Below are 27,820 nucleotides of genomic sequence, written 5' to 3'. Positions count from 1 at the left end.
GCCGAAGAATTGCGGTGGACAGCCCGACTGAAGACTTAGACATAACAGACCGATCAAAATCTCTATATGCCGACCACCATCGCGCGGTTACCTACCTCCCCGGTGACCTTGTCTGGCTTTGGAAACCCAAAACAAAGTGCGGCTTATACCAGAAAATGCTGGCACTCTAAATTGACTCATATATGACTCTAGAGCGGCTCGGCGAACTGAACTACTGTATTTCACGTCTTACGCTAAGTGGACGAGGTTCGACAAAAACTGAGGTGACACGTGTCACCGCCTGAAGAAGTGTTAATCTCGTGGCCACTGACACGCCCGGAGGACTTCGTTTTTGAAAGGGGGGGAGGGGGCAAATCTTACTGATGAGGACCTCGGTGTGTAGGATGAGTGTGAGTTGAGGTGCTGTCTGGCTCGGGTGCAGCGTTGTTTCGTCTGAGGAGCGTTGATTTACGTGGTGCCAACAAGAGTTACAATATAGTTCCAGGTCGTATGCTAAATTTCTAGTGGGAAAACGCTTATGATAATCATTTCATCGTATTTGAAGCTAGCCTGGAGGAAGGTATCACGCAAAAGCACCTTACTGTTTTCTTGTCCAACAAATAATACTGGTGGAGTCACGTTTATAAGCGACACTGCACATTTTTCTGGTCGCACGCAGTCGTTACTTACTGCCATGTTAAAACGTTGTAAGCGATCTCGTATCACATTCAACTTGATATGGAATTGTACCGTTTAAGTACTTCACCTCGGTAATCTGCTCGCATGTGAGAACATGGAATTTTTGCAAGGCGTGAAACTCAAACATATCCAGCCATGCTCGGGCTTGAGATTCGCTCAGAAACCGAACCAGAATAAGTGCATTATAACCGTATCTATCGCGCGCAACTAAAACGCCGCTTTCAGCCACTTTTCTCAAGCGTCAGTTGGGCAGCGCATACCGCGTATGATACCAATCTATCAAATGTTTTATAGAAATATTTGCGGACACCTTTCATAAATTATGTTCTAAAAAAAATCCCAAGCCTGCTTACCCTACTGAAAATCTCCCATATGAATTTTGAGCATACGGTATTATTGGATATGGGGGATATGTGTCATATGGGACATATGGGGAGTACGGGTGATATGTGCAATATGGGCATATGGGCGATATGTGTGATATGGGTATATGGGCGATATGTGTGATATGGGCATAAGGGAATTATGGGTGATATGGGCATTATGGGCAATATGGGCAATACGGGCATTATGGGCAATACGGGCATTATAGGTGATTTGGGCAGGATGGGTGACGTGAAATCCACGACCATATAATTTCTTTTCAGGTGGTGACATTTGAGCAGGTGTCCTACATTATACAATAAGAGAAGGCTGGTAATGACTGAAATTTTCGGTAGTATTTATTTGGCTTCTAATATACATGACATATGAAGTTTCAAGCTTGCATTTTTCATCTGTTCGTCTTTCAGCATTTCTGTAATATATCTTTAGTTTCTGCATGCACTTGCTTGGAGGCAGCTGATCAATAGCATTCCTGCTAATATATGCGACAAATCCATCTGGAAAGCAACAAATGAGAAAAAAGTCCGAAGAGAAGAAATGGTCAATTTTATATCATTGTAAAAATAAATTATTGAAATCAGTTAGGAAACACCAAAACAATTCACAGCAATATAAAAGAAATGGAATTGAACATATGAATTCTCCACAAATGTGAAGGATGTTGAGCTGTGTTTATGTAAAACAACATGAACTTGACTAAAAAAAAGATAATTAGATCACGATTGAAGGACTCACTTGTTACAGCTGCCAATTTGTGATAGGTCAGGGCTTTTTTGGAGGCTGAATGGACTAGAGTTCGGAAAGCGGCGACACGGGGCCCCTATCACACTCCTGTTTCTGAGACAAAGGCAGCCTTCACTGGTTCTTTGAAAAACAGAGAATCCTTGGGCAGCGTCAGGAGCCACTGCCATCTCTCTACAGGAATGTACACACAATTGCCAAGGTGAACCTGCATGGAACAGAGAAAAGCATTACCCTCCGCATGCATGCAAAAATAAAATATGGACAATAAAGGATAAAATATGCACTTTAAAGAACCCTTAATCGAAAGGCAACTTCTCTTAATATATCTTGCAAGGATATTTACCAGTCATGAGGCAGTTATAAATATTTTTCTAAGTTATACATGTTATGACAATCTGATTAAGCCTTGTATTGTTCACCAATTTAATGTGTTTTGAAAAAAGATGTAAAACAGATGAATCTTCGGTTAAAAAAATCACTCTACTGGCACTTTTTGGTGCCTGATAAAAACCTTTGTTCACAGATTGTCTGCAAAAAATTTCAGTGTGAAAACATAATTTAACTTTTCATTAGACTAGAAAATTCAGAGGTGTTACATGATAGCACCTTTAAAGAAAATTGGCTTTGAACAGTTCAGTAAAAACCACAAAGATTTTGGAAGAAATCGCAGACCGTAGAAAACACAAACTGGTACATTTGTAGTATCAAATGACTCGTTATTTTCGATATTAATAAACAAAATAAATAATCCTCTATGCTTTCCTTGTTACGAGCGGCAGTAGGCTCACCTTGTATGCGCCATACAATGAGCCGCTTATGTCCCTACAGTTCGATCACTAGCCAAGTAGTGATTTAATATAGGTTATATAGTAAATGTGGTGAAATGAGTAATTATTTCTATGTGTACCCAAGCACATGGTAATAAGCAACAGTAAAAACATGAATGAATACATAGACTTCTTGACCTTTCTTTCCCAGTTTTTAAGTGAGATGGCATAGCAAGAAACACAAAACAAATGTTAAAAGGTGTTTTTCTGGGTCTTATGGTCTCCTCCTTACGTATTTCTGTCTGCACAGTTGGACAAGTATAAGAGTGGTAAACATATGCAATTCCCCTACCTGGTCGTTTACTGTTGCCAGTACAGGTACCTGGTCCCCAGGCACATTTGAAACCTACAAGGAGAGGAAAATCAGTGAAACACGTACCAAACTGAAATCCGAAGTCACACATGTTTATAGATGGGCCACAGTAGAAAGGTAAAATGAACAAAAAAAGATATTGCTCTTGGTTTTGATGTTAGCTATGTGTTGTCTACAGCCACGAAGAAAAGCCACCCTTACAACTCTGATGTGCAAGCAATAGTAAACACATGAATGAATGAACACATAGATTTCTTGGCCAATCCTTTCCAGTTTTTAAGTGGGATGGCATAGCAAGAAACACGAAACAAAGTGAAGCAGTGCACATTAAAAAGAGTTATAAGTTAATCTGGGTGTTATGACTTTGTTAGGTAGTTGTGCAAGCATAGGAGTTGAAAGCATATGCGATTCCCCTACCTGGTAGTTTGCTGTTGCCAGTACAGGTACCTTGTCCCCAGGTGCATTCAACACCTACAAGGAAAGGAAAAGCAGTGAAACAACAAACTGAAATCTGAATTCACACGTTTATTTATAGATGGGCCACAGTACACATGAAAGATGAACAAAAAAAGACAATCCTTTTGATATGGATAAGGTTAGCTATTTGATTTCTACAGCCATAAAGAAAAGCCATCCTTACTACTCTTTTGTTTGCATATTTTCAGTGCATTGTTCGCACTGTTTCCTAAAGAGCTGCAGCATGTCAGTATGTATGCTGCTGGAAAAGACTGAATTCCTTCCAACACTGCGCTGCTCACTCTCCCACCCCAAATGTTTTGCCTGCAGCCCATCCAGCAGTGCAGCAAGAGCTCGAGTTTAACCGATGCCTGCATCAACAAAAATCCCTCTCTCGTATGCAGACTCTCAATTTCCATACTCCTCTCCTGTGTCTTTGCCTTTGAGAAACTAGTTGGCTTTGAACCTCCATGCTTTTAACCCTGCAAAGCTGTCTTGCCAGGCCAGAACACAGATCTATTGCATAAACTTTCTTTTTGGGGGGGAGATGTGTGTTTGCAGACCCTCAAAATATTTTTGCAGACCCCCATTTGAGAAACACTGGAATAGGCCATCTGGAATACTTCCACCAGATTCCAACTTATCTTTTTTTTTTCCAACTTACCTCTTATACTGTTGTCAGCCTTAATGCTCACTAATAGTTTTAAAAGCCATGCAGATGCACAGTGGCAATATGGTAAACTATAGTAATCGTTGAGCAGTGGATATGCATAACATGCACAACTACAGCCAAGATTTAAAATCAAAAGGCACTTCAGAGACAACTGTACTGGATGTTTCATGTTGACATAGACTACTGTAACTCAGGGTAATTTTTAATTCCCCATTAACTGACTTATTATGTAAGCTTAATTACTGAAAGTTGTAAATATTTGCTGCAGAGCCAGAGTGGAATATGCAAACTTGTATAGTGCCAGTGAAAACCTATCATTAAATTGTTTCCTATATTATATTTCTCATGCAGTACTTTCTTGCATTCTAAAATTCACAGAATATGAGAAACAAAAGCCATGTGACCAGATGCTTATGCCAAGCTCCTGTGCTGCTCTCAAGCATGCAGTGACTGACTGCGATTCCTGCTTTTTACTGCACAATGGCACAATGAATGTTCCTGACCGAGCATTTCGAAGGAGAATGAAAATGCTCTTTTTTTGTAGTCAGCAATGGTCAGTCATTGCGGCATGCATTTGCACCTTCACATGACACAGGCTAGAGATCCAAATATATACAACACTGTTGCGTCACCATGCCTACAGTCGTACTGCTGCTAACCTTGCCGACTCATTACATATTCTCGACAGCTGCATAATAGCAAAGCTCAAGCGCCCAATCAAGTGACCTTTTCTTTCATATTTTATAGGCTTTAAAATGCAAAAAAAAAGAAGTTTGTGAGGCATACCGTGCAAGAAACAATTTAATAGGTGTTTTCTGAAGTTCTTATAAAACCTTGCATATCTCACTTGGGGGCTGCAGGGAATAATGTAGGAGTTAAGCAAATATAATCAGGTAAGGGCAAAATAACCTTTTTGAAATCGTAGCTCAAGTTGCTTGGAAAGCTTGTATAGCAGAAGCACTGAAGGAAGTCATACACTGCAAGTCCCACACTGAAGACCTATTAGTGATAGAACGTTCTGCTCAGCAAAACTGTTTTAATGCTTCAAAGTTTGGCACTGTCTACGGAAAGTGATAGCAGATTGACAAAGAATGATGATATGGACTTCTTATCAGCATCAATTTTACAGCAAAGTTGGCACAGCCCAGTGATCTCACAAGCTGTCTTTGTCAGGTTTGCAGCTACTATACAGCAATTATGGCACAAAGCTCATATCTGGATGTCAGAAGCAACACTAAAAGTGTGAAGTGCATGCACGCTGGATGCAACAAAAGGAGCATTCGTCTATTTTCATTGATACTCTGAAGAGGAGTCATTTTGACAGCTGAATAAAAATTGGTTGAAAGCATTGTGTACACACAGTTGAAATCAAAATGGTACATGATGGTTTCACTTGCACCTGCAGTCTGCTTAGTTAGGAAGCCAGACCACAGACCATCTATGCATGGCCATCACTTCAGCTGAGCAGGCAATGTCCTTGAAGTAATTTATGAGCCACATTTACAGCACCACAGCATTATGCTGTGGAACAAATCCTAGCATTCAACTGCATTGTCTAGGGCAATGTGCTTGTTACTTGCTTTTATTCTTATGCAGTATTGCTTCAATGAGAACACAGACTGAAACCTGCTGTAAAATGTCACTTCCTTTGCTTTGTAGACAAGCTCGATCACGTCTATGCCCTACAAAGTTAAGTCAGTGTGTGTGCCAGAAGCTTGAGGTCATGAGTAGTAGACATGGGCATGTTCCTGTTTTCTCTTTGCCAGTGAGCTGCAGTTTACTGATAGCATGAATAAACTTTCTCTTCATCAATGAGTTCATCAGACCTAGCTTGATGCTTTTTTTATTATTGGTGCAGCGCATTCACGACGAGGACGAGAGGAGACACAGACTACTTAGCGTAAATGCACTGCACCGATGTCTAACCAGCATGCCCAAGCATCTACTATGTCTTCATTTTTTTGCTTGCACCCAGGTTCCTACTTTCTCAGATTCACTCAACTATTGCTGCTCTAGCTCTTCATTTCATGTAATATCTTGCAGGAAACACTAAATGTTTAAATATACACTGCACCAGGAACAAAAGTAAAAATATAAAGGAAACTAAAAAAAACGATGCTTTAATTGCAGCATTGACTATGACAAGGTGTGATTTGACAAATTTCGCCACAGTCATTGATTTAAAAGGAGGAAACCTATGATGCCACTGAGAATTCTAAACTGGAAAGTGGTCACCTCTCAAAAATGCCACAACCACATGACAACTGGTAATGTGGCTAACTTGCCACTTGTGAGTTTTTGCATCAAAAGCTGCCTTCACTTCGGGCTTCGGCCCCGTTAGCATTTTTTGTGCGATGTTGGTTTTTGTGCCCTGGCCTTTAACTTTTCTTCCAGATTTTTCATGAAAAAAGAAACATGTGGCTACTGAGATTATATCTACTTTGTAGGTGCGTTTGCACGTTGATGCCCTTCTGTCAAATGTAAAGCGCGAATCAAAACATCCAAAATCATGTTGAAAGTTCAGCGCATTTGTGTAAGTGTATCTCGTCCTTTTGTCCTTGTCTGCCAGCACTGCAATACCATAATGCTCGACAACCACTAACTAGCCCAGCAACATATCCTGCATTAGTTTTAATAGTGCTGATTGCACAAATTCAGCGATTTTTGCAATTGTTTCAGTTTCATGTTTTAAAATTGGAAAGTGGATCAGCAGGCCATGCAAATTTCAGCCATCACAGCTTGCAACATTCTCGGAGCTGGATTAACAGAAATAAGGGCCCTAGGCTAGAGCGCATGCCACCTCCCCCCCCCCCCCCCCCCCCAATTTGGAAGTCCCTCCTATCACTTCCATATTATACTTCTGTAAATACCCCATTTCATTTTACCCTACACCAAACTAAAAAAAAAACAAGGTGTGATTACTGTGATTGGCACGAGAGTGATGGATTATTTTTAGAAAAAGACCTATCGAGTGAAGGGGAATTTCTGTTTTTGCAGCTCGACAAGGTCTGACAAAGGCAAAAGCTAAACAAAGTAAGATCAGGTGGGGGCCCCATCTCTTCATTCTGATTTTCTGTCTTCATATCTGTCGCTCAACATTCAATACTTTGTGGTTCGGGCTCCCTTCTTACATCCTCGGAGATAAGGTTCTGTGCTTCAGCATCCTTAGCAGTGCTACATTCTATCCTATTCCGTACACACAACTGTCACAAATTTCTGTACAAAAAGATATGAAATACAACTAAAGAGTGCATTTTTAGTACACAATGACAGTTGTAGTTTCGAAGCGTGCCGTAAGAGTACGTAATTTTCAATGCAGCACACATTCTTCAACAGTACCTAGTACTATTTAGATATTCATACTCTCTCTTGCAACACGGCCCCCTCTAGTGACATCAACATCTACATTTACGCCATAAGACAACAGAGACAGCGCCACTGCTTGGCATCATCTGTGTTCGCTCCAAATGTGCAAAGTGACCTTGGGTGCCGCCGGCACCTCTTGTGCTGGATGGACAAACCAGAGGCTTAGGCTTGAGGCTGTGTGAATCAGTATCATAGAAAGCTGTTACTGCCCTTATTCATCTCACAATTTCTGCATGTATTATACTTTCAAAATGTAGACACAACAGTTTATATGCTGCAGGAACACAAGTAAATCGATGCCTACAATAAGAAATCATATTGCCTAGAACAGCTGCAAGGTGAATACAAGTACAGTAATAAGGTAGAAAGTTGGGCGAGTTGGTATATAGACATGGTTGAAAAAATCCATTGCACCAAAAATGATGACGTCTAAACGCTAAAAAACAGGACAAGCGCAGACTCACAACTATGGTTATTTGACTAAACAGATGAGATATATATGCAGAGAAACAAACAGATGCACCTGCGCAGAACCACCAGACAGTAAAAAAAAAAGATTATGTTTCAAATTTTATCCAGGTATAAAAATGCACACTCTGCTAGGGAGACAAAGGCTGGGTGATGCATCTAGCACCTTTTTTCCTGATACAGTAGGCCTTCTTAAGTTCTCATATTAGCCTATCTCGATGATGGAAAAGAATGCTAGTTTGTGAGAACTGCGGATAGCAGCCTTGTCTATCTTTATCACCATTCTTATTTTTTCCTTCGTTGAATTTCCTGCAATGCACAGCCACGTGCAAGTAAGTGTCGGACAATATGGCCTCCAAATGCTCCTTCAGACATACATTTATACATCGGCCCATCTGGCCAACGTACACCTTACTGCAAGATAAATGGAACTCATACACAACCGCACATGCAGGGGACGTGCCATGATCTGTGCCTAATAGTAAACTGAAATGGGCCAATACTCTGGGACAAATCAATTTTTTTCTGTACACAGGCAAATCTGGACAATTTGAAGGGTGCAGAACAAACAACTGTAATCTCATAACAACGGGCGACATTCTTTATGTTATGAGAGAGTTGTGCTTATAAGGTATGATCTATGTTTAGAGTGTATAGTCGTGGTGTTTTTTAGCACAGTGGATTTTTTCAACCAAGTACAGTAATAACTGACTGCGATGATGCCAATAGAGACCTTATTCCCACAGCTAATATCACTGATTCACCAAAGTTGCTGGCTACACTCAAGGTCGGTGAACACAGATGGTGCCCAGCGGCGACTATGTCTCTGGTGTCTTCCGGTGTAACTATACATTTTTGTCGATTTCTGACATTTTTGTTAGAAAACATTGCTTGCTACAGGCAAAATGACAACAAAGTTTGAAACAAGACTCCAAGCACAAATAGTATTTTGGCCTGTCCAAAATTGAACACATTAAAATTAATGGTTAGGAAATGACAGGCTATTACAGCATGTTACAGAGACGTACACCCAGCTATATATAATGCAGATTACTGTCAGCACATATCAAACAAATGCTTATAATTCTGCGCTTACATCACTGCATTTAAAACTTAAAAACAAATCATTTCGCTTAAATTTCAAAAGAAAAGTGTTTATAACTTGCCAAATTTCTTGTGCAGCAAATCCTGGAGGCGGCTATCTTGATCTTCAACCATTTCAGCTTCTCCTCCAGCTTTCTGACCTTTCTTCGCAGGGTCTTGCTATTTTCTTGCTGTTTCCTTAGCAACCATCTCTCAATAAGCTCATCACCCGAGCTTTCAGGCCATGGGAGTCTTGTCCGAGAAGGAGCAGATTTTTTTTTTTTTTACTGCGTTTCACCTTCAGAATACAGAAAGTATAGATTAGCAAGTACCATCTTCAAGCATCCATGCAGCGTCTGAGCAAATAAAAGCATTAAGGCAAAATTCACCAACTTACTTTATCAAATAATCACCACAAACATTTTTGCCCCCAACACAAATACCTACATGTGCTATCTATAGTAATCCAAGATCTTGATCTGGGTGGCAGAAGTGCTGGCTCATGGCATCAGTGCCTCTGCCAGCATAGCGTCTGGACAAATGCACCCCCCCCCCCCTACTGGGATGAGCAAGTTTGGCTCCATAAGAAAAAAAAAAAACATCCTGCCATCGCCCATGCACTGATGTGACATTCCAATAGGATCTGTTTTTCTATAGGAGAATTGCGCTGCGTTTGCAAACTACTTGCAAAAAAGGCCCTGAGAGACACTGCTCAAGGGGACCTTTTTTCTCATTCCTGCAGTAGCTAACAAAAATGCAACAAGACTGCAAAGAGATGAAGCAACGCATGAAACAATGCCGAAGTATCAAAATCACCTAACAGCAGCAATACATTTCTAGTAAGTGCACTGGGTGCATGCTGATCTGTGCCTTTACAATAATGGGCCACCACTGTAATGAAGAACTCAAGTTGCTTTATTTCAGATATGAAACTGGAGAAAGCAAAAACATGCATCCACAGTACAAGTGGCATGGTGATCAGAGACATTTTGTTATTGCAATCAGTGCTGCAAATGTGCATGACCGAAAATCTAGCTTCACTGAAAAAGTCATAGGTGTAGTGATTCCGTTAGTTCAAATTATATAGCCCATCACGTACAAGCAGAATAAGATTGAAATTTCAAGCTAACTGCTTGAAGAGCCTCGATATATGTTACCTTTTGAGAATGGTGCATTGACTGTCAGCAAGCGTGCTCACGCAATGGATCTATAGGCTTTGAATTTTTCTCAAGTAAAAAAAAAACTGCACCACGTCAGAGTCTATGCAGTGATACGTAAGTGTCAATATAGTAATAGTCCAACTTTTTAGAAACATGTGCTCTTTTCTGGTGCACACAGATTACACACATACCCACTGAATCACACTGTTGTAAGCCAGAAGCATTGAAGTACTACAGCAGCTTCGATTGTGCAGGATGAAGCAGCTAGGGACCAATAAGTTGATTATACGTGTGCGCCATGCCTCCTGACGTGTTACACTCTGCCTGCATACTAGAATGGCAGCCACTGTGGCCCAAGTGCAAGCTCTCTACATATCCCAACAATTGCCTTTTTTCCCCATTAAGTTTACATTACTCTCCCCCTACATTTCTGACCATTGATTCAATATGCTCAATATATGCTTTTCTGGAATCCTGTACACTTACTGGTCAGTTTTCTAGCTCTCTTCCTCCACTGCAAGTCTGCACTCTTCCTATACAAATATTTAGTTAATACCTTCGTTGCCCGTCGGTTTTGCCCATTCTCCATATCCATCCTTCTTATCAGCATTTATTCTGTGCTTCTCAAGCTTTCAGTGATCTCCGCTTTATGTCCCCCTGTACTGCCGCATCAGTGGTTTATTTCTAGCAGCGCTGGTCCGACTTCAGGAACAACTCTCCCCTTCTGAAAGTGACCCCTGGTGCCAATACTCCTTTTCTGATACCTCTCAGCACCTCTTACCCATTGTATTTTCATGTTGCTCTGTGCTTCATTACTCTGACATGTCTGTTCCCTTTCAGTTAAATACTGTTCCTGCTTTCCCACATACATATTGTCCTCGTTTGTCCATCCTGCAAGATATCTATTTTTCTAAAAGCCTGTCCTTCCTTAAATATTGATGACATGCTGTAGCAGACGACCACACTGAATGTGACCGCGGTTGGATAAATTTTAATGGCAACAAATAAATGCGCAACAGATGCAGGTCCCTTTTTGTCATTTGTCTGCTAATTGTGCTAGCCTATGTGGCATGCAGAGAGAGAAATTTATGGGAGCTAAACTTATTGCTAACTAAAGGGCACGTTACACAGCACTGCAATGGAATATGGAATGTATGTACACATTCTATTACGTTTTCAGTGGTCAGCGTCAGATAATATGAGTATAAACAATGAGCAGATAAACTAGCTGGCCGCACTTCTATTCGGCAAGCTCCGCCGCCCGTGCAACGTAAACGTTTGCTTGCGAGAAGACGCACGCGGCTCGTGTCACCGTCCGGGACAGCAAAAATGTCTAAATATGTTTCCACGGCCATCAGCACGTCGAACTGTATGCGACTTCCACATTGCAAAATATGCGCCGATTATAATATGCCGCGCACGCACAGTGCAGCGGAGTGCTGCAAGTTAAATAATTACATGCAAGCAGTTGCATAGTACACTGAGCACGTTCTTTTATCAGACACTATTCAAGCCCTGCGCACACGCAGGAATGCTCCAATAAAAGGGCGGGAAATGCGGCAATTACTGTGATTATGCGTACTCGCTGTCCGTTATTCCCTTATTCAAGAAGGATTAGGGGGGATGAGGCAATTACTCTGAGCATGCTTACTAGGTTTCCGTTATTGGTAAGTACTTTGGTGCGTATGCGTGGTTGTGTTTAACCGTACACACAGCGTTGACGGCGGGCCGACACCGATCAAAATCTATTCAACGCCTCCATCACCTTTTGCCGAACAATAATATAAGAGCCGCAAACTTACACAGAAGCTACATCAGCAGGCAGTAATAGTACGATCGAGACAAAAAGTATTGCAATATGCTTGTAACACATGCAGACTTACATCCAAGAAGCAGAACGTCGCCGGGGGGGTAGGATTCTTGTACCTCACCGTTGAACGTCTCCTTCCAGTAGATTCTCTTGCATTTAGCACAGTCAGCGCATGTGACCGGGTTAAAATCTTTGATTAAGGAGGAGGAGCTTTATACCCATCTTGTATGCTGTCCTCCCTTCTCTCACAACACAAGCAGCAGAGGCACCGGCGAAGCACCTTGCGTGGGTATAAATGGACGCGCGCCAGCAGCAGTAACACTACACCAACAAAAGTCGTTTCGGCGGGAGCAAACCGCGGAGGAGGAGAAAAGAGGAAGCAGACGGGAGAGAGAATTTAAGAATGCGGCGGAAAGGCGAGAGTGAAGAAAAAAAAGCGGAGAGCGAAGTTTTTTTCCGGAGAGCGATAACTCGTTTCGGCGTGAGCTATGTGGAGAGAGCACGGGGGACTGCGGAGCAGCGTAGGAGGAGGAAAAAAAGGAAAGCGCAGCAAGTTACTAGATGTGGAGAGAATGATAGAACGCGGCGAAAAGTGAGGGAGGAAAAGAAAAAGCGGAGAGCTTGGACAAGTTTTTCCTAACCCGGGAGACGCGAGGAAAGAAACATGGTGATGATAGGAAACTTTAATTGCCATATATACAAACGGTGAGGGAGAAGCCCACTGGGTGCTCTGGAGGAGACATTCCTTGCAATGCAAAATAAATCCCTTGGATCGCAAATTCGCAATCCCTTTCATGGCACTGGAAATGACGCGGCGCTGGCCTACTTCCAAGCTCAAATAAAATAAATCCAGTTATTTCATTCACGAATTATTAAGAGTATCCATGCTGCAGTGGAGGTTGGTACAACAATACGACAAAAAGAATGCATCATATCATAGCATAGGTTTGCAAACCAAAAAACAAAAATGTACAGTTGAACAAGTACAAGACGTAGAGTCTGTCAATAGGACATTCCGCTATGTTTTGTGCACATGTATCTGCAAATACCGATGATACGAGTTTTCCCAAATAATTGCATTGCCGTCAAGTTGGAAAAAAAAAAAAACTGAAGAAAGGCTATGTCTGATCAGCTTCCTCCTTTCGTCAAGCCTAGGAGGTGACGTGTTGAGATAAACCGAATGTGAGGCAAGGACTTTCGATGTTCTGTTCACTTAGTGTTGCGACAAGATATTATTCCATGATATCGAAGGAAAGTTAAAGTCATCGAATAAAATGAAGGTGTACAGATATGATGTAGTTTATAGGATGAAGCATATTGTGGAATTCCGGTGCAAATGAAGCTGCCGCGTGTGGGAGCCGGTAAAAGCAGCCGAAAATAGCGGTTAGGCTAAAAGCTTTAGAGTGAACGTGATTCAGTTCAAAAGTTTGCGGCCTTATTTATGGGGCGGCAGAGCAAACTTTCATGAGTAACGATAATGATGGTGCCGCCGCCCCGTATGCTAAAAGAAAGAAAGGAGTAACAAAAACATTGCGTAGCCGGTTATGTGTTCCCAAAGACCATCTAGAGAAAGACCTCAAGCCATTGTTTACAAAATACAGTGGATACCACTTATAACGTAACCGCTTATTGTGAAGGAGGTACCATGTCGTGGGGGGCCACAACAGTGCACTAAACACTAAATGAGGATTCCTCTATCCCCCTCACCGCACAGCTTGTGTTCCAACTAAAAGGCCTTGCTCCGAGACTCCTCATATCATTTGTTTGAATTCAAAGAGACAAGGATGCTTTAGCCCACTGCTTTTGTGGCTGCTAAGGTTAGCACCAACGCCTTTGCGAAACTGAGCTTGCGTTCGCGCATACACAGTTCCGCTCGCGGCGGTCGCGGTATTTTACGCGGTCGCGCGCTGCGTGCGGTATGCTGAAACTAATCTGTGTTCAGAGGACTTAGTGCGTTGCGTTTTGTTCATTTATTAATGAGATGCGTGTGTAGCTTCAGGTAAAAAGTGCGGTACCGCTTTCAGTGCAGCGTTCGAGGTCCCGCGACCTACGTTATAAGCGGTCTACACTGCATGTATACTAGTCCTCAACTGCAAACTGGCAAATAAGTGCCTAAAAAATATGCGGCAACGTAAAAATGGTATATAAGGAATTTCTTAACAAGTAGCAACACCATAACTGAACATTCCGAAGACTCCGACAAAAAAAAAAAGAAAAAAAAAAGCTTCCAAGAACCATCCGTCCTGGAGACCGAGACCAAGTATCGGAAAAAAGCGACTTCTTCAGTTAGATGACCCCGAACCACGTGAACCGTACGAGCTAGCCACAACGCAGAAAAAAAAAAAAAAAAAAAGATGACCCCAGCGAGCACCGCTGCTACCCCACACCTGAACCTGCCGGCACCTTGACTCAATATAGGCTTTTTAAATCTCCCCCCCCTCCCCTTCCTACCCCTTTAAACCCCACTCGCTCTCTTTTTCTTTATTCGTCCCTCCTTGCCTCTTCTCAACAAGCCCTTCGTCACCCGCGCCGGAGTCGAGCAGTAGGAATTTAAGAAGTGATGGTTGGAGAAGTCTCAAGTTTAGAGAGCAGATGCGAGCGAGGGGGGAGTGGTGGGGAGGGCTTTAACAATTAAGCAGCTGCAGCAAAAGAACTGACCTCGAACAAGCAAAAAAAAAAGCAGACAAAACGAAGGAAGCAGCATCGTATGCAGGGGTTGAAGGCGATGGGAGAGGGACAAGATGGCGGTACCTGCACAACACGAAAAATGGGGGGGGGGGTGATTTCAATGGCCCCAGCAAGCACCGTTGCTACCGGACACCTGTACCTGCGGGCACCTTGACTCATGACTCAAATAGGCTTTTAAGCCTCTCTCTCTCTCTCCCCCCCCCTCACTTCCTACCCCATTAAACCCACTTCCCCTTTCCTGTATTCTTCCCTCCTTGCCTCTTCTCAACAAGCCGTTCGTCACCGGTACAGAAGTCGAGCCGTCTCCCAATCATCGCGTTTCTGGGAATTAAAAAAAAATAAAAATAAATAAACCACCGGAAGTTTCAAGTTTAGAGAGCATCGGATGCGAGCTAGGGGAGAGCGGTGGGGAGGGCTTTAACAATTAAGCAGCTGCAGCATGGGTACTGACCTCTAACGTAAAAAATAAATAGGCAAAACGAAGGAAGCAGCGTGGTATGCAGGGGATGAAGGCGATGGGAGAGGGACAAGCTGGCGGTGCATGACAACACGAAAACATTTGGGAGGGGGGAGGGGGGAGGCTGATCTTTCTTTTTTCTGCTTTTAATGATTACGTGTCGTTGTGGAAACCGAATATTTCTCTTGATCTAAGAAAGGAATTGGATTATTGAAATTTTGTTATGTATATTTTTGTGATGATGGCACATAATGTGCAATGACCTACTTTATTACATCAAATGAACAGCTTCCTTCAAGCCATTTAATTGTTGCATGCAGATAAGCAGAATGTAACTACTTTTGGCCATTGTCAAGCATCCAAAAGCACTCTCTATTCAAGAATGCATTTTAGTATTGTACGATTAAATAATCACGCCTGTAACTATATACTTTATTATTAATTGCTTCACACTTTCTTTATGCAACAGCGCCCTGTTGGGGAGTGATAAATTGTACCATCACTGTAGTATATATGTTTTGATAAGAGTTGAGTGATTTCGACATCTTGGCATAGTTAAAGGTACTGTGTTGTTTACATATGGATGCCCAGGTGATGTACATTTTCAAAATAATACGACAAATGAACCATTGACAATCAAAGTTTGGTTGATATATGGGCGTCCATATGAACTCTGCACCCATATGCCTAGTGCCCATATGATCCATATGTCCTGCAATGCATATGGATATGGGCACAATATGGGCACAATATGGGGCACATATGGCCCCATACCACTTGCCCATATAAACTGCGCCTAGTCCTATATGCCCCATATGGTGTGAATTTGACCCCATATGAATCAATATGTGGCCTATATGAATTCATATGTGGCCTATAAGAATTCATATGTGGCCTATATGAAAATCATATGGGTCTTTTTCAGTAGGGTAGTTACGGTCTTTATATCTCAGCCCCGTCTAATCACTCGTCCGCTGACCTGAACATCGCACAACCTATGATAAGCAAGTACTTGATGTTACTGCAAATCTTTTACGCTTTCATTGGAGAGCAATTTATCTTTTATCTAGATATCTTACGATGTATACAATGTGGAGTGTTCATTTGCAAGCCTTTGTAAAAATAGTTCCTTAGCGTGAAGACGGCCAAGTATTGCCGCTAAGACGGAATATGGGTGTAATTATCTGGCAAGAACGCTCAATGTGTTACAAATGTTTATAAATTATGGCCCAGTGGTTTTTATTGGGTAGCGATGCCTCCGCTTCTAATTTTGAGGACGCCTCACTGCGTTACATAGTGGCAGGGATGTAGTGGAGGCTGAAGTGAGACAAAATTACTCTTTCGTTTACAAATTTACAAGGTATACACTTCTACATACCTCGCATTTGCACACTTAGAAAGGTTTAGACATATATCACAGGCTTGGGAATCAAGCATACACCAATTCACTATATAAGCGTTGCGGATCATATAAAAAACCGTTTAATTATGCTGAATTTTTGATACACTGTTTATGAAATCATTGCTGAAGTTACAATGAGTACTTTTCCGCTTCAAGTTTGGTGTAATGCGTCCATTTCATGAAATTTCTTGTCAGATGCTTGTCTTAAATTTCTGATAAATAGTCGTCTAACTATTTAGCTTCCGAGATATGTCTGTATAGAATGAATATTTACCAAAATATTCTTTGTTACAGCGTCAGACGGACTGCCATTTGGACTACATAGCCCGTACATTGTTCTCGCCGCTACATCGACGTGTATACTTTTAGAGGTATATCAGACAGCTATAGGTAAATGACATTCCTTATTTGATTGTTTGTGTACAAAATTTATCTTTTTCACATAAAATTGGATTTAGTATACATGTCGTCCCAAACCGACTGCTCTCTCCGCCATCGGGTCATGTGGCAGGTTTACCGTGTTTTTGCATTTGATATACTGAGTATTTCAATAGCCTATTGTGTCTACGGCATTTCTCACGGGTAAAGATTTGAAGAAAATCTAGAATAAATTGTATAACGTTCTTAACATGAAGGTTTATCGTCATTCTAGGATTAAAATTGATCCGATTTCTTCAAGCAATGCTCGCAAATAATGCTGACCTTCCGTGAAAATACCTGAAAATACCTTCCGTGATCGGCAATAGTAAATGACAGTATACAATTCATGGCACAACCATATAGCTAGTAGTAAGTTCAAAAGAAAGCACAAAGAAAAAACTCTTACTTTTAATGTACTGAGGTAAATTACCGGCACGAACGTTGTAATAGAGAGATGCCAACTAATATTGTTGTGTTTATTTATTTCATGGTATGAAAATTTTGAGTTTTAGTAGCTTGAATGTTGTATATGAAAAAAAAAACTGAGCGAAAAAAGCAGCATTTTTTTATAATCTGTTGGTTCATCAAAAACGTTTTCCGCTGTGCTATTAATTAATTTGGGTTCCAGCTAAGAGAACTGTTCACCGGTCATCAGTGAGGATTATTTTCCTTGTGGTATAATACCACTACGCAAGGACAAGCCTTGTTGGTCTGGTTGGTTCATTCTGGGTGAAAATACTAAAAAGCGCTGAACACATGTCGGCAGATAAGGCACACGTGCGATCATTGAAACATTATGGCTCATTGTCAAGAAACGAACAGAATAAGGGAGCATGGAGACCGAAATCATAAAAAAGAAAACGCTATTTAAAGTAGAAAATAAGTACTTAAAAAGTAAAATGTTGAAAGAAAAAAAACACAGACATGAACAGTGTGAACATATTGAAGTCTCTCACAAAAATGAATAAAACCACCAACTCTTGGATGGTGCATGTGTCACCAGATTTCTCAATCTGAATTACCTTTCAATCAGCAGGTCTGATTTTATATTTAACCATGACAGTTTTGTCCACAATGCCCCTCATTGTTTCGCAGTTAGCGAAATCAGTCACTATAATGTGACGGGATAGAAGTAAACTTTGTACATAGACGCGTACGGGGAAGGCTCAGAGACGCAGGAGACAGACGCAGTAACAGAAACAGACAATCACTTGCCGAACACCGACTCCATCGTTCTCATTGTTCTCATCTATCTCCTATCCACGCGCTTGCGACGCACTTCCTCGTCTTCCATACCGCAAGGATATAATTTCGGTAACATTTGATTTTTCTATCTTTAGCAACTTCGCGTAGTCTTCTCGAATGTTCTTATTGGTTGGTTACTGAGAGTCGTTGTGTGCAATATCAACACTATTTGTTCGGGCAATTATGAGTCTGCTACGTATATCAAGATCTTTATCAATATTCTGGAGTGGTTAGCATTTCCACACGCTGCTTCAAACCTCTCTTGGCAGACCTCAAAATGTGTACTCTTGGCGACAGGCGACTCAAACGTGACATGCAGTTTTTGCAAAAAATTGTGCGTGGTTTCATTAACTGTGAGACCTTACTGATGTCACTGAATTTTCGTGTGCCGCATGCAAAGGCTGCAAAATGTTCTGACACATTTTATCCAGATTTGCACGCCAACTGTCCAATGACCCGTATACAAAGCTTGTATAACAAAACGTTTATTGACACGGACATATTTGCCTAATTGTTGTTTTCATGCCTGGTTTTAAATGTTATTAAGTGTTCTGATGCACCTGACCTAGTGTGCGCTCCTTTAGGCCACTTGGCTGTTGAGGCACACTCAAATAAACACTATCTATCTATCTATCTATCTATCTATCTATCTATCTATCTATCTATCTATCTATCTATCTATCTATCTATCTATCTATCTATCTATCTATCTATCTATCTATCTATCTATCTATCTATCTATCTATCTATCTATCTATCTATCTATCTATCTATCTATCTATCTATCTATCTATCTATCTATCTATCTATCTATCTATCTATCTATCTATCTATCTATCTATCTATCTATCTATCTATCTATCTATCTATCTATCTATCTATCTATCTATCTATCTATCTATCTATCTATCTATCTATCTATCTATCTATCTATCTATCTATCTATCTATCTATCTATCTATCTATCTATCTATCTATCTATCTATCTATCTATCTATCTATCTATCTATCTATCTATCTATCTATCTATCTATCTATCTATCTATCTATCTATCTATCTATCTATCTATCTATCTATCTATCTATCTATCTATCTATCTATCTATCTATCTATCTATCTATCTATCTATCTATCTATCTATCTATCTATCTATCTATCTATCTATCTATCTATCTATCTATCTATCTATCTATCTATCTATCTATCTATCTATCTATCTATCTATCTATCTATCTATCTATCTATCTATCTATCTATCTATCTATCTATCTATCTATCTATCTATCTATCTATCTATCTATCTATCTATCTATCTATCTATCTATCTATCTATCTATCTATCTATCTATCTATCTATCTATCTGTCTGTCTGTCTGTCTGTCTGTCTGTCTGTCTGTCTGTCTGTCTGTCTGTCTGTCTGTCTGTCTGTCTGTCTGTCTGTCTGTCTGTCTGTCTGTCTGTCTGTCTGTCTGTCTGTCTGTCTGTCTGTCTGTCTGTCTGTCTGTCTATCTATCTATCTATCTATCTATCTATCTATCTATCTATCTATCTATCTATCTATCTATCTATCTATCTATCTATCTATCTATCTATCTATCTATCTATCTATCTATCTATCTATCTATCTATCTATCTATCTATCTATCTGTCTGTCTGTCTGTCTGTCTGTCTGTCTGTCTGTCTGTCTGTCTGTCTGTCTGTCTGTCTGTCTGTCTGTCTATCTATCTATCTATCTATCTATCTATCTATCTATCTATCTATCTATCTATCTATCTATCTATCTATCTATCTATCTATCTATCTATCTATCTATCTATCTATCTATCTATCTATCTATCTATCTATCTATCTATCTATCTATCTATCTATCTATCTATCTATCTATCTATCTATCTATCTATCTATCTGTCTATCTGTCTGTCTGTCTGTCTGTCTGTCTGTCTGTCTGTCTGTCTGTCTATCTATCTATCTATCTATCTATCTATCTATCTATCTATCTATCTATCTATCTATCTATCTATCTATCTATCTATCTATCTATCTATCTATCTATCTATCTATCTATCTATCTATCTATCTATCTATCTATCTATCTATCTATCTATCTGTCTGTCTATCTATCTGAATTTTTTCACACATGTTTTGTACAGCAAGGTTTCTATGACCGTTTACACATTCCTCAGTTAATAATCCTCTCATGGATGCATGGAGCGCGGGGAGCCATGTGTTCTAAATGTAAAAACCTTCTTGTGAGTTAAGGTTTCCATGTTCCGCAGTTAGGATGTTTTTACTCAGTCGCGTGCAAAGACGGGAGGCCACAATGCTGGAAGCATATATGTTCCAAATTTGAAAACCTTTTATGATTTAGGCTAAAACGCTGCATTCAATATTATGTTATATGCAGTACACAACTGCTGAAAAATGCCGAAAGAGTTGTGGTCGCAGTTTTACGTTAAAATAAAAATGTTAATGGGACGCATAATTTAACTGTCGTGCACCAGCCATGTGCGTCCAGCCTGATAAAAGGAGAAAGCAGAAAATGTAGGCGAGGCGCGTGACGAGGGACTATCATAAAGCAGGAAAACATATACCAAAAAACTTGTTTTGTTTCTATTTATTAGATTTTTATTATTCTTCAATATACGAGCAATTGATCGAGGAATTCAAACCACGAAATTCTTTAAGCATGTGCTATGACCGAATTCTATAATTTGTATTGAATTCTCGGAGTTCATGCTCACAGCTCTCGCGAGAACGCAAGTTAACCCGTTTGTGCACATTCAGACGCAATGGACGGTGTGGCGCCAAAAAGGGGGATGACAGTGTAACGATTAGCTGCCGATGGTCAGATTTACCATTTATACTTATTCCTCCCGTAATTATTATTTATACTTTTATACTACCCCGCCAGGGTGGCGTTGTGGTTACGGCGTTGACTACTGTTCCCAAGGATGCGGAATCGAATCCCGGCTCGGCGGCCGCTTTTCGATAGAGGCGAAAAGCAAGCTGCCCGTGTGCTGCGCGATCTCAGTGCACGTTAAGAGACACCAGGTGGTCAAAATTTCTGGAGTCCTCCACTACGGAGTCTCTCATAGCCTGAGTCGCTTTTGGAGGTTGAGCCCCAAAAACCAAACCTATACCTTTATACATATATTCTTCTAGTTACTCCTCCCGTACGTTGCCTTCGCTAACACTTCATGACATGATCGGTTTTAAAATGAATGATTTTGTGAAGAGTTTTATTTTAACTTTTAGTCTGGAAAAGAATCCCGGAGTTCTTAGCCGTCAAGATATTCTATCTAATGATCTAGAACAAATACGGCATTATATCCCTGATAAGTATACTCTGCATTTGGTTACAGTTTAAAAAAGGGAACAACAATTTTTGGTTAAACATACATTCGCAATGAAGCCTGGTCGCCAATGAAAGTTCAAAATCCATGTATGCTATCGTTCGCAATGAAAAAACGATAACACCTAAAAAAAGCGGCACGGCTCATGAGCATCCAAGCCCGGCTGAGCGTTGTTAGCGCCCTGTTTATTTAATTTCCATCTTTTCGAATAGTCATTTAAAATCATTCACAGCTCTCACATGACTACCAGAAAAAATCAGCAACTGTGCAGCAAAATCTTTATTATGGTATATATCATCGGCTGCGAAAACGCCCAGAACTGGCTATCAGGAGGATAAAAACAAAAAATAATAAAAAATTTAAATAGGCTGAGGCGATTATGTAGTGCGTGTTAGTTACAAAGCAGATATCCTCACATGAAGTTTTATTTAAGCTGTGGGTGATGTGGTGAATCTGAAACAGTAGTCCCGTTTACAAATCCTTTTGAAAACGTTGACTTCCTAGAGTTTCGCGAAAGTTTCCTGAACATGTAGGCAATAGAATCAATTTGAAAAGCTAAATATCCACTTCATTGTATTTATTTTGAGCTTTCAGTCCCAAAATATTCTTATAAAGTTTTAGATAAGGCTGCATTTGTGAAGGTCGTTGAACTGAAGCCTTCAATATGAATGTGTTTCAAATCACCATTACTAGAGCGCAACGCGCTCGCGTTATAGCACACATGCTTCTAAACTAAACCATGGCTTTAAATTTTAAAAAACCATATACTCTTAACAAAAGGATGTGTTAAGGTGCTCTAGTGCCTCATCGGAACCAGAAACAGACAGGAGATAGCGCTTTTCATTTATCAAACCTCATTTCGGTCACTCATATCGGGCTAAACAATCATGCCATTGTCTAACTGAGACTTAGTCAACAGTACGTATTCGTAAACAATAAAGTAAACATCGCCTGCATTGCAATAGGGTTTTCGGCGTTTGGGAAACTTTCTGTCAGAAACAGGCTGGCGGCTACATGCTGCCCTGAATGCAATGCTGCGAGGACTATCCTTCTCCCCTTAAATTCATCGACGGCATCTGATGTGCACATTATAGACAAATGTGCGAAAACAAACCCAAAAATTCACAAACTCTCCTCCAATAGACGTGAGATTAAAAATCACACTATTTAAAATCTATTTTAACGTGTGTGCGCACGATAAACTGGTACACCATCAGTGGAGTGCTTACTAGCCCAGTGCATAGTACCACTGTTATGTGCATGACGGCTCGAATTGCTATGCGCATTTTTGGCAGGAATTTGATGCTTACACTTGGTCATGAGTGTGAAGTAGACTAAACGTTTGAATTGCAATTTGGCTTTACAAAAACGCTACCCCAGAAATGAAAATTTTATGGAGGAGCACCTAAAACAGCCTCTGTGTGGCCTAATTCAAAACAAGATCTGCGCTAAACAGATGCCTATGTATTCTTTATCGTGTCTTGAGATGCTATAGAAGAAAGGTGATGTTTCAGTGCGAAAGATAAATGTAATTTTATGACCTCCCAAGCGCGCTCATTGATAAAGCTTTATATATTTGCATTTCCAGGGAAACCCATGTGTGCCTTGTGGGGACTTGAAGATGCCAGGAATAACGACGAGAGCCCGTGCTTTGAAACAATGAGAACGATATGTATGGGACCATTTACTGATGCATTTAATGAGATAGATGAATGCAGCAAGGCAGAGATCGGAGGCACCTACAAGAGAATACCGAAACGTGTGGCAGGCACCGTATAATATCCTTCGTAATTGTCGCCTTGAAATATATATTAGACACTAATAAAGTTTGCTTCTAAACTTTTTCATCAAGCCATATTCCCCGAACTGTTCAATATTTTATGTGTTCGTTTTTGACTGCCGCTGGCATGCGGCCTTATCACTGTGATTCCAGCGCACGGACCGATTCTTTAATATTTTTTTCTTCATGGTTGTTGTCACGAACATAATGCTTTATCAATTCTTCTTGTCGCGCAAGATGAGCCGAAATGTATCTCGAAGGATCCCAGTGAATCGCGTGTATTTTTACAATGTACCAGGTTATGATAGTTACCGTTTGCGGCTTTCAATTGAGCGTTGACGGACACGACGGGCGTTCGTAAATAGACCACCGCCGAAAACGTTTGCTGCTATCACCGCCGCCGGTTCGCTTAGTACTTTTGCGTTGGCAAGTGAGCCCAAGAAAGAACTTAATTGCGATCCTAATCCATTCATTTCAGCTCTAGGGCATTGCCACTACGATGTCACATCTGGTGAAGGTGCTGGCCTTGACATTTCGGACTCCTCCTAAAAGCCGAGATAACAGCCTTGTTACAAAAGTTGAGAAACACTCTCACCGACCAAAAATATTTATTAAAACCCGAAGTTACTAAATTTAGACGTTATTATGATATAATAAAAGCTGCCAATCCCAAAACATCTTGATGCCGCGGAGGATGGTATGAGGCACGTAGTGCCTGCCGCCAGCGACAAAGTCCGGCAAAAAATGATCGTGATCCTGTCCAAGCTACCCGGCCGCCAACCGGCGAAGATCTCCCAAGAAGAAATATCAGCTTTCAGAGAATTCCACGGACACATAAACATCGTCGTTTTGCAGGCAGAGAATGGAAATTCAACGGTGGTCCTCGACCAACAGGATTACGAGCAAAATGCCACGTTACTCCTCGACAGCCTAGCTTACGAAAAATTAGGTAAGGATTCGACTACTCAACTTCGCACCAGAATGAACACACTTTTGGCTTCTATTTTACCTCTGCCCGCAATCAAAATACCTGTACTAAAGCCTGATGGCCTGGACGGCGCGGCAACCATCATTTACGGACGCCCCAAAATTCATAAACCGAGTATTCCGCCGCTCCCTACTGTTGGCTTCACTTCCACTCTGCTCCGAGCCCTCTTGAGCTATCCCGATCGAGTACTCTCCCCCCTGACAGGCAACATAACGACGCACGTACGCAACTCTAGCAACCTCGTCGAACTTCTTTCCCACGTACAACTGAAAACATAAGTGCACGGTTTTTTTTCGACGTGGTCTCGCTCTTTACCTGCGTTCCTATAGACCAACACCGTGTTTAAAAAAAAGGGGGCGCTCGCGGCGTCGCAGCCGACTGGGGGCGACAAATAGGGTTAGCGCCCATAGGTATACATAGAACCGAAATATTTCTAAGCAGTTTTCTCATTTCACGGGGCACCTGTGGTGTCGTTATTCGGTACAGAGCAACCATGAACATCCTAGAATAGATCATCAAAATATGAAACCTCCTTACGAAGACGAAGTATTTTTAAAACACCGCGAAACATGTTGGGGTGCGAGTTGGGAGGGCGACCCGTAGAAATACATGTAAACACAACCTACCGGAGCATTTTTCTCATTTCGCAGAGCATCAGAAGTGGTGGCCGGTCGCTAAACGTTGACCAGCGCTTTGAAGAAGTGTGTGATAAAATATGGTGCGTCATTACGGAGGCAGTCTACTTTTAAAACTCCCCGAATAACCTGTGTTATGAATCCAGACGACGCCAAAAGGCAAGCTGGGTGTAGCGAATCGCTCAGTTTTGCTTACAATTTATTATCCTGCAGCGTAGGGTAAATAAGCATGATAATACTGTCGCTCCAGTGATACGGGCTAGACCGAATTACATTTAAAAAGCAGTTGTTAAACTCCATACGACAATATGAACCGAACGAGATTCGTGCATTCCCAGAATTTGCGGCCCCAGTAGGTCCGATGTAGGCAAGTGGGGTTGGGGCAACCATCATAAAACCTGCATCGGTCCCCGATGGGGCAAAAGTGGGCAAGCCCCATTTGGGCTTGCCCCTGCTCCTCCTGCATGGGTCCCATAGCGGCGTTTCTTGGGCTAATGCAGAGCACATTCCTGCATTCAGACCACAAGGGTTCCTTGCCGGATATTTGAGGGCAATCCAACCTAAATGTGGGCTTTTTATGGGAAAGCCCTCATAGATCCGAAATGAGGCCACCCCCACTAAATCTTTGTGGGACCAAAATCGGCCGCAGTGGGGCAAGAAAACGGATATACCCACATGCTGCCCCAATCGGTCCCTTGTAGGTTACTTGAGGGCAGGTGAAATATGAATAAGGGCTCAATCTGGGCAAGAACTCGTGAAGCCCAAATGAGGCAGCCTTAGCTAAACCGCTTTAGGTCCCACATAGGCTGTAATGGGGCTGGAAGGCAGGCATGCCCGCATGGTACCAAAATCGGTCCTTTGTGGGGACTTTGAAGGCCCGTGCAACAGCAGTTGGGCTCTAGGTTCAAAAACAACGTCCAGCCCAATTTGGACTGCCCACATAAAACTGCTTTATATCCCACATGGGCCGTAATGGGGCTGGAAGGCGGGAGGGCCCGCATGATACCAAAATTGGTCCCTTGTGGGGAATTTGAAGGCACGTACAACAGCAAGTGGGCTTTAGGTTCAATACCAACAACCAGCCCAATTGGGGCTACCCACACAACACCGCTGTAGGTCCCACATCGGCCGTAATGGGGCTAGAAGGCGTGCGTGAAATTGCGCAATAAATTTTTCCAACCTTTATTTGCATTAGATGTTGCCCTAAATTACTATTATATATTATTTGTATAACAGTTGTTGCCATGTTTAGTCGATTAGACATTTTCATGGCTTTAGTTCTCGCGCTCATGCAAATTGCGCTACAAATACTAAAACAAACTGATTACTAACTGTTGCCTCTTTTGGGGTCGCTTTGGACAGCCTGCAACTCCCAGCACAATATTACTGTTCACAACACATCTCCATGTCCTGAACAAGATGTACATAAAGTCATTTCGGCTAGATGAATGTTATGAATTATTGTAAAATTTAATATTGTGGCTGTTTAGAAAGAGCAGACATGTATAAAATAATTAAATAATTATGTGCATAAATATTGATTGGAAAAATTGGACTAGGGCTTTCCATCAATTTCCAGCGTCGGACCCCTATAAGAATAATGTGGGTAAGCCCAAGTGCGGCTAGCGCTATAGAACCCGCATTGGTCCTATGCCATTATCTGAGGCGCTAACTGAAGTAAAAAAAAATCTTCCTCCAAAACGGCTGCCCAAATCGGTCTAAAGTAGGACCATCGCGGGGAGTTGGCGGGATATGCCCTTTTAACAATGCGGGAAAAATGTGGGCAGCCTCTCAAGGGCTCCCTGCATCGGCCCGTAGTGGGGCCCATTGGGGCTTTGTCGACAGCCCCCTTCGGGCCTACGTCGGCCCCTCTTGCAGCACCCACATTGAGCCCACAGGGGCTGTCCTGCATTGCCTACATCGGGCCCTACGGGGCCCACCCTTCATAGCCCACTTTGTGCTACCTGGGTTGCAGCGGACGACAGCGTAGCTGGCGATACTCACCGCGGCCGCCTCCAGCTCCGGAGCGTATGCTGGCGACAGCGGGTGGTGCATGGTCGTCTGCAACTGTGCGCGGACAGTTTATCGTGCTGTGAGCGGTCAAGCAAGTTTTCAGACTTGCATTACTTGCAAGAGAATGTAGTGTGTCATGCAACATGACATCGCGGGGCGTTGTACAAGACCCTCACCAAAAAATGAGAAGGGTTCAACGCTGCTGAAACGAGCAAAATGTTGCGGTAAGTTGTGCTTACATGTATTTCTATAGGCCGGCCTCTCAACTCGCACCCCCGTGCGTTCCGCGGTGTTTTAAAAATACTTCGCCTCGGTAATGAGATTTCACACTTCCACGATCTGTTCCAGGGCGTTCATGGTTGCTCTGTGCCGAATAACGACATCACAGATACCTCGTGAAATTAGAAAACTACTTTGAAATATTTCGCTGCCATGTATTCCTATTGGCTCTAAACCTATTTTTCACCCCCAGTCGGACCACGCTGGCGATAGAAGCGCCACCGCATCGTTCTTACCTCACTGATTGGAATTGGTCTATACCCTTTGCTGTTTTCGCAGCGGAACAAACCCTCCAGGTGGACGCTGACCTCGGTGCCAAGACAAGCTGGAACTCGAAAGCACTTTACGGGCTTTTGGAGGTTTGCTTGAACAGCACGGCTTTTTCCTTGATAAGGAAATTCTGCAAACAAACAAGCGACACGGCTATGGGCGCCGCGATCTCAGTCCCAGCTTCCAACGTAACGAAGGAGGCCATTGAATAGAAAGTTCTCCAGTCATTCCAAGAACAGCCAAAGGTTCTATTTCGATACGTCGATGACTGCTTTTATAGTCTAAAAAAATTTGAAGTTGAAAATTTCCTCGCTCACTTGAACGCGG

At 41.8% G+C, this 27,820-nt stretch overlaps 1 protein-coding gene and 1 long non-coding RNA gene across 2 annotated transcripts; one reads left to right on the top strand and one right to left on the bottom strand.

Annotated features, from left to right (window-relative positions):
* The first annotated feature begins 1,324 nt into the window (after positions 1–1,324).
* Positions 1,325–6,815, top strand: LOC146176934 (uncharacterized). Its single transcript, XR_014701586.1, has 3 exons — positions 1,325–1,393; positions 6,206–6,342; positions 6,470–6,815. It is a non-coding gene; the product is annotated as an uncharacterized LOC146176934 (long non-coding RNA).
* On the bottom strand, positions 1,347–12,236 carry LOC146176933 (uncharacterized). The gene is made up of 6 exons (XM_084583042.1): positions 12,036–12,236; positions 9,076–9,290; positions 3,364–3,417; positions 2,926–2,979; positions 1,798–2,011; positions 1,347–1,559 (listed from the first exon to the last, which is right to left on the bottom strand). Exons 2-6 carry the CDS (start codon positions 9,125–9,127, stop codon positions 1,538–1,540), a joined length of 396 nt encoding a protein of 131 aa, XP_084439168.1. The 5' UTR covers positions 9,128–9,290; positions 12,036–12,236; the 3' UTR covers positions 1,347–1,537.
* Positions 12,237–27,820: the final 15,584 nt, after the last annotated feature.

Source organism: Amblyomma maculatum, chromosome 10 (assembly GCF_055883805.1).
Source record: "Amblyomma maculatum isolate TAMU_Amacu chromosome 10, ASM5588380v1, whole genome shotgun sequence".
Taxonomy (NCBI): domain Eukaryota; kingdom Metazoa; phylum Arthropoda; class Arachnida; order Ixodida; family Ixodidae; genus Amblyomma; species Amblyomma maculatum.
This window is presented reverse-complemented; position numbering and strand designations above follow the sequence as displayed.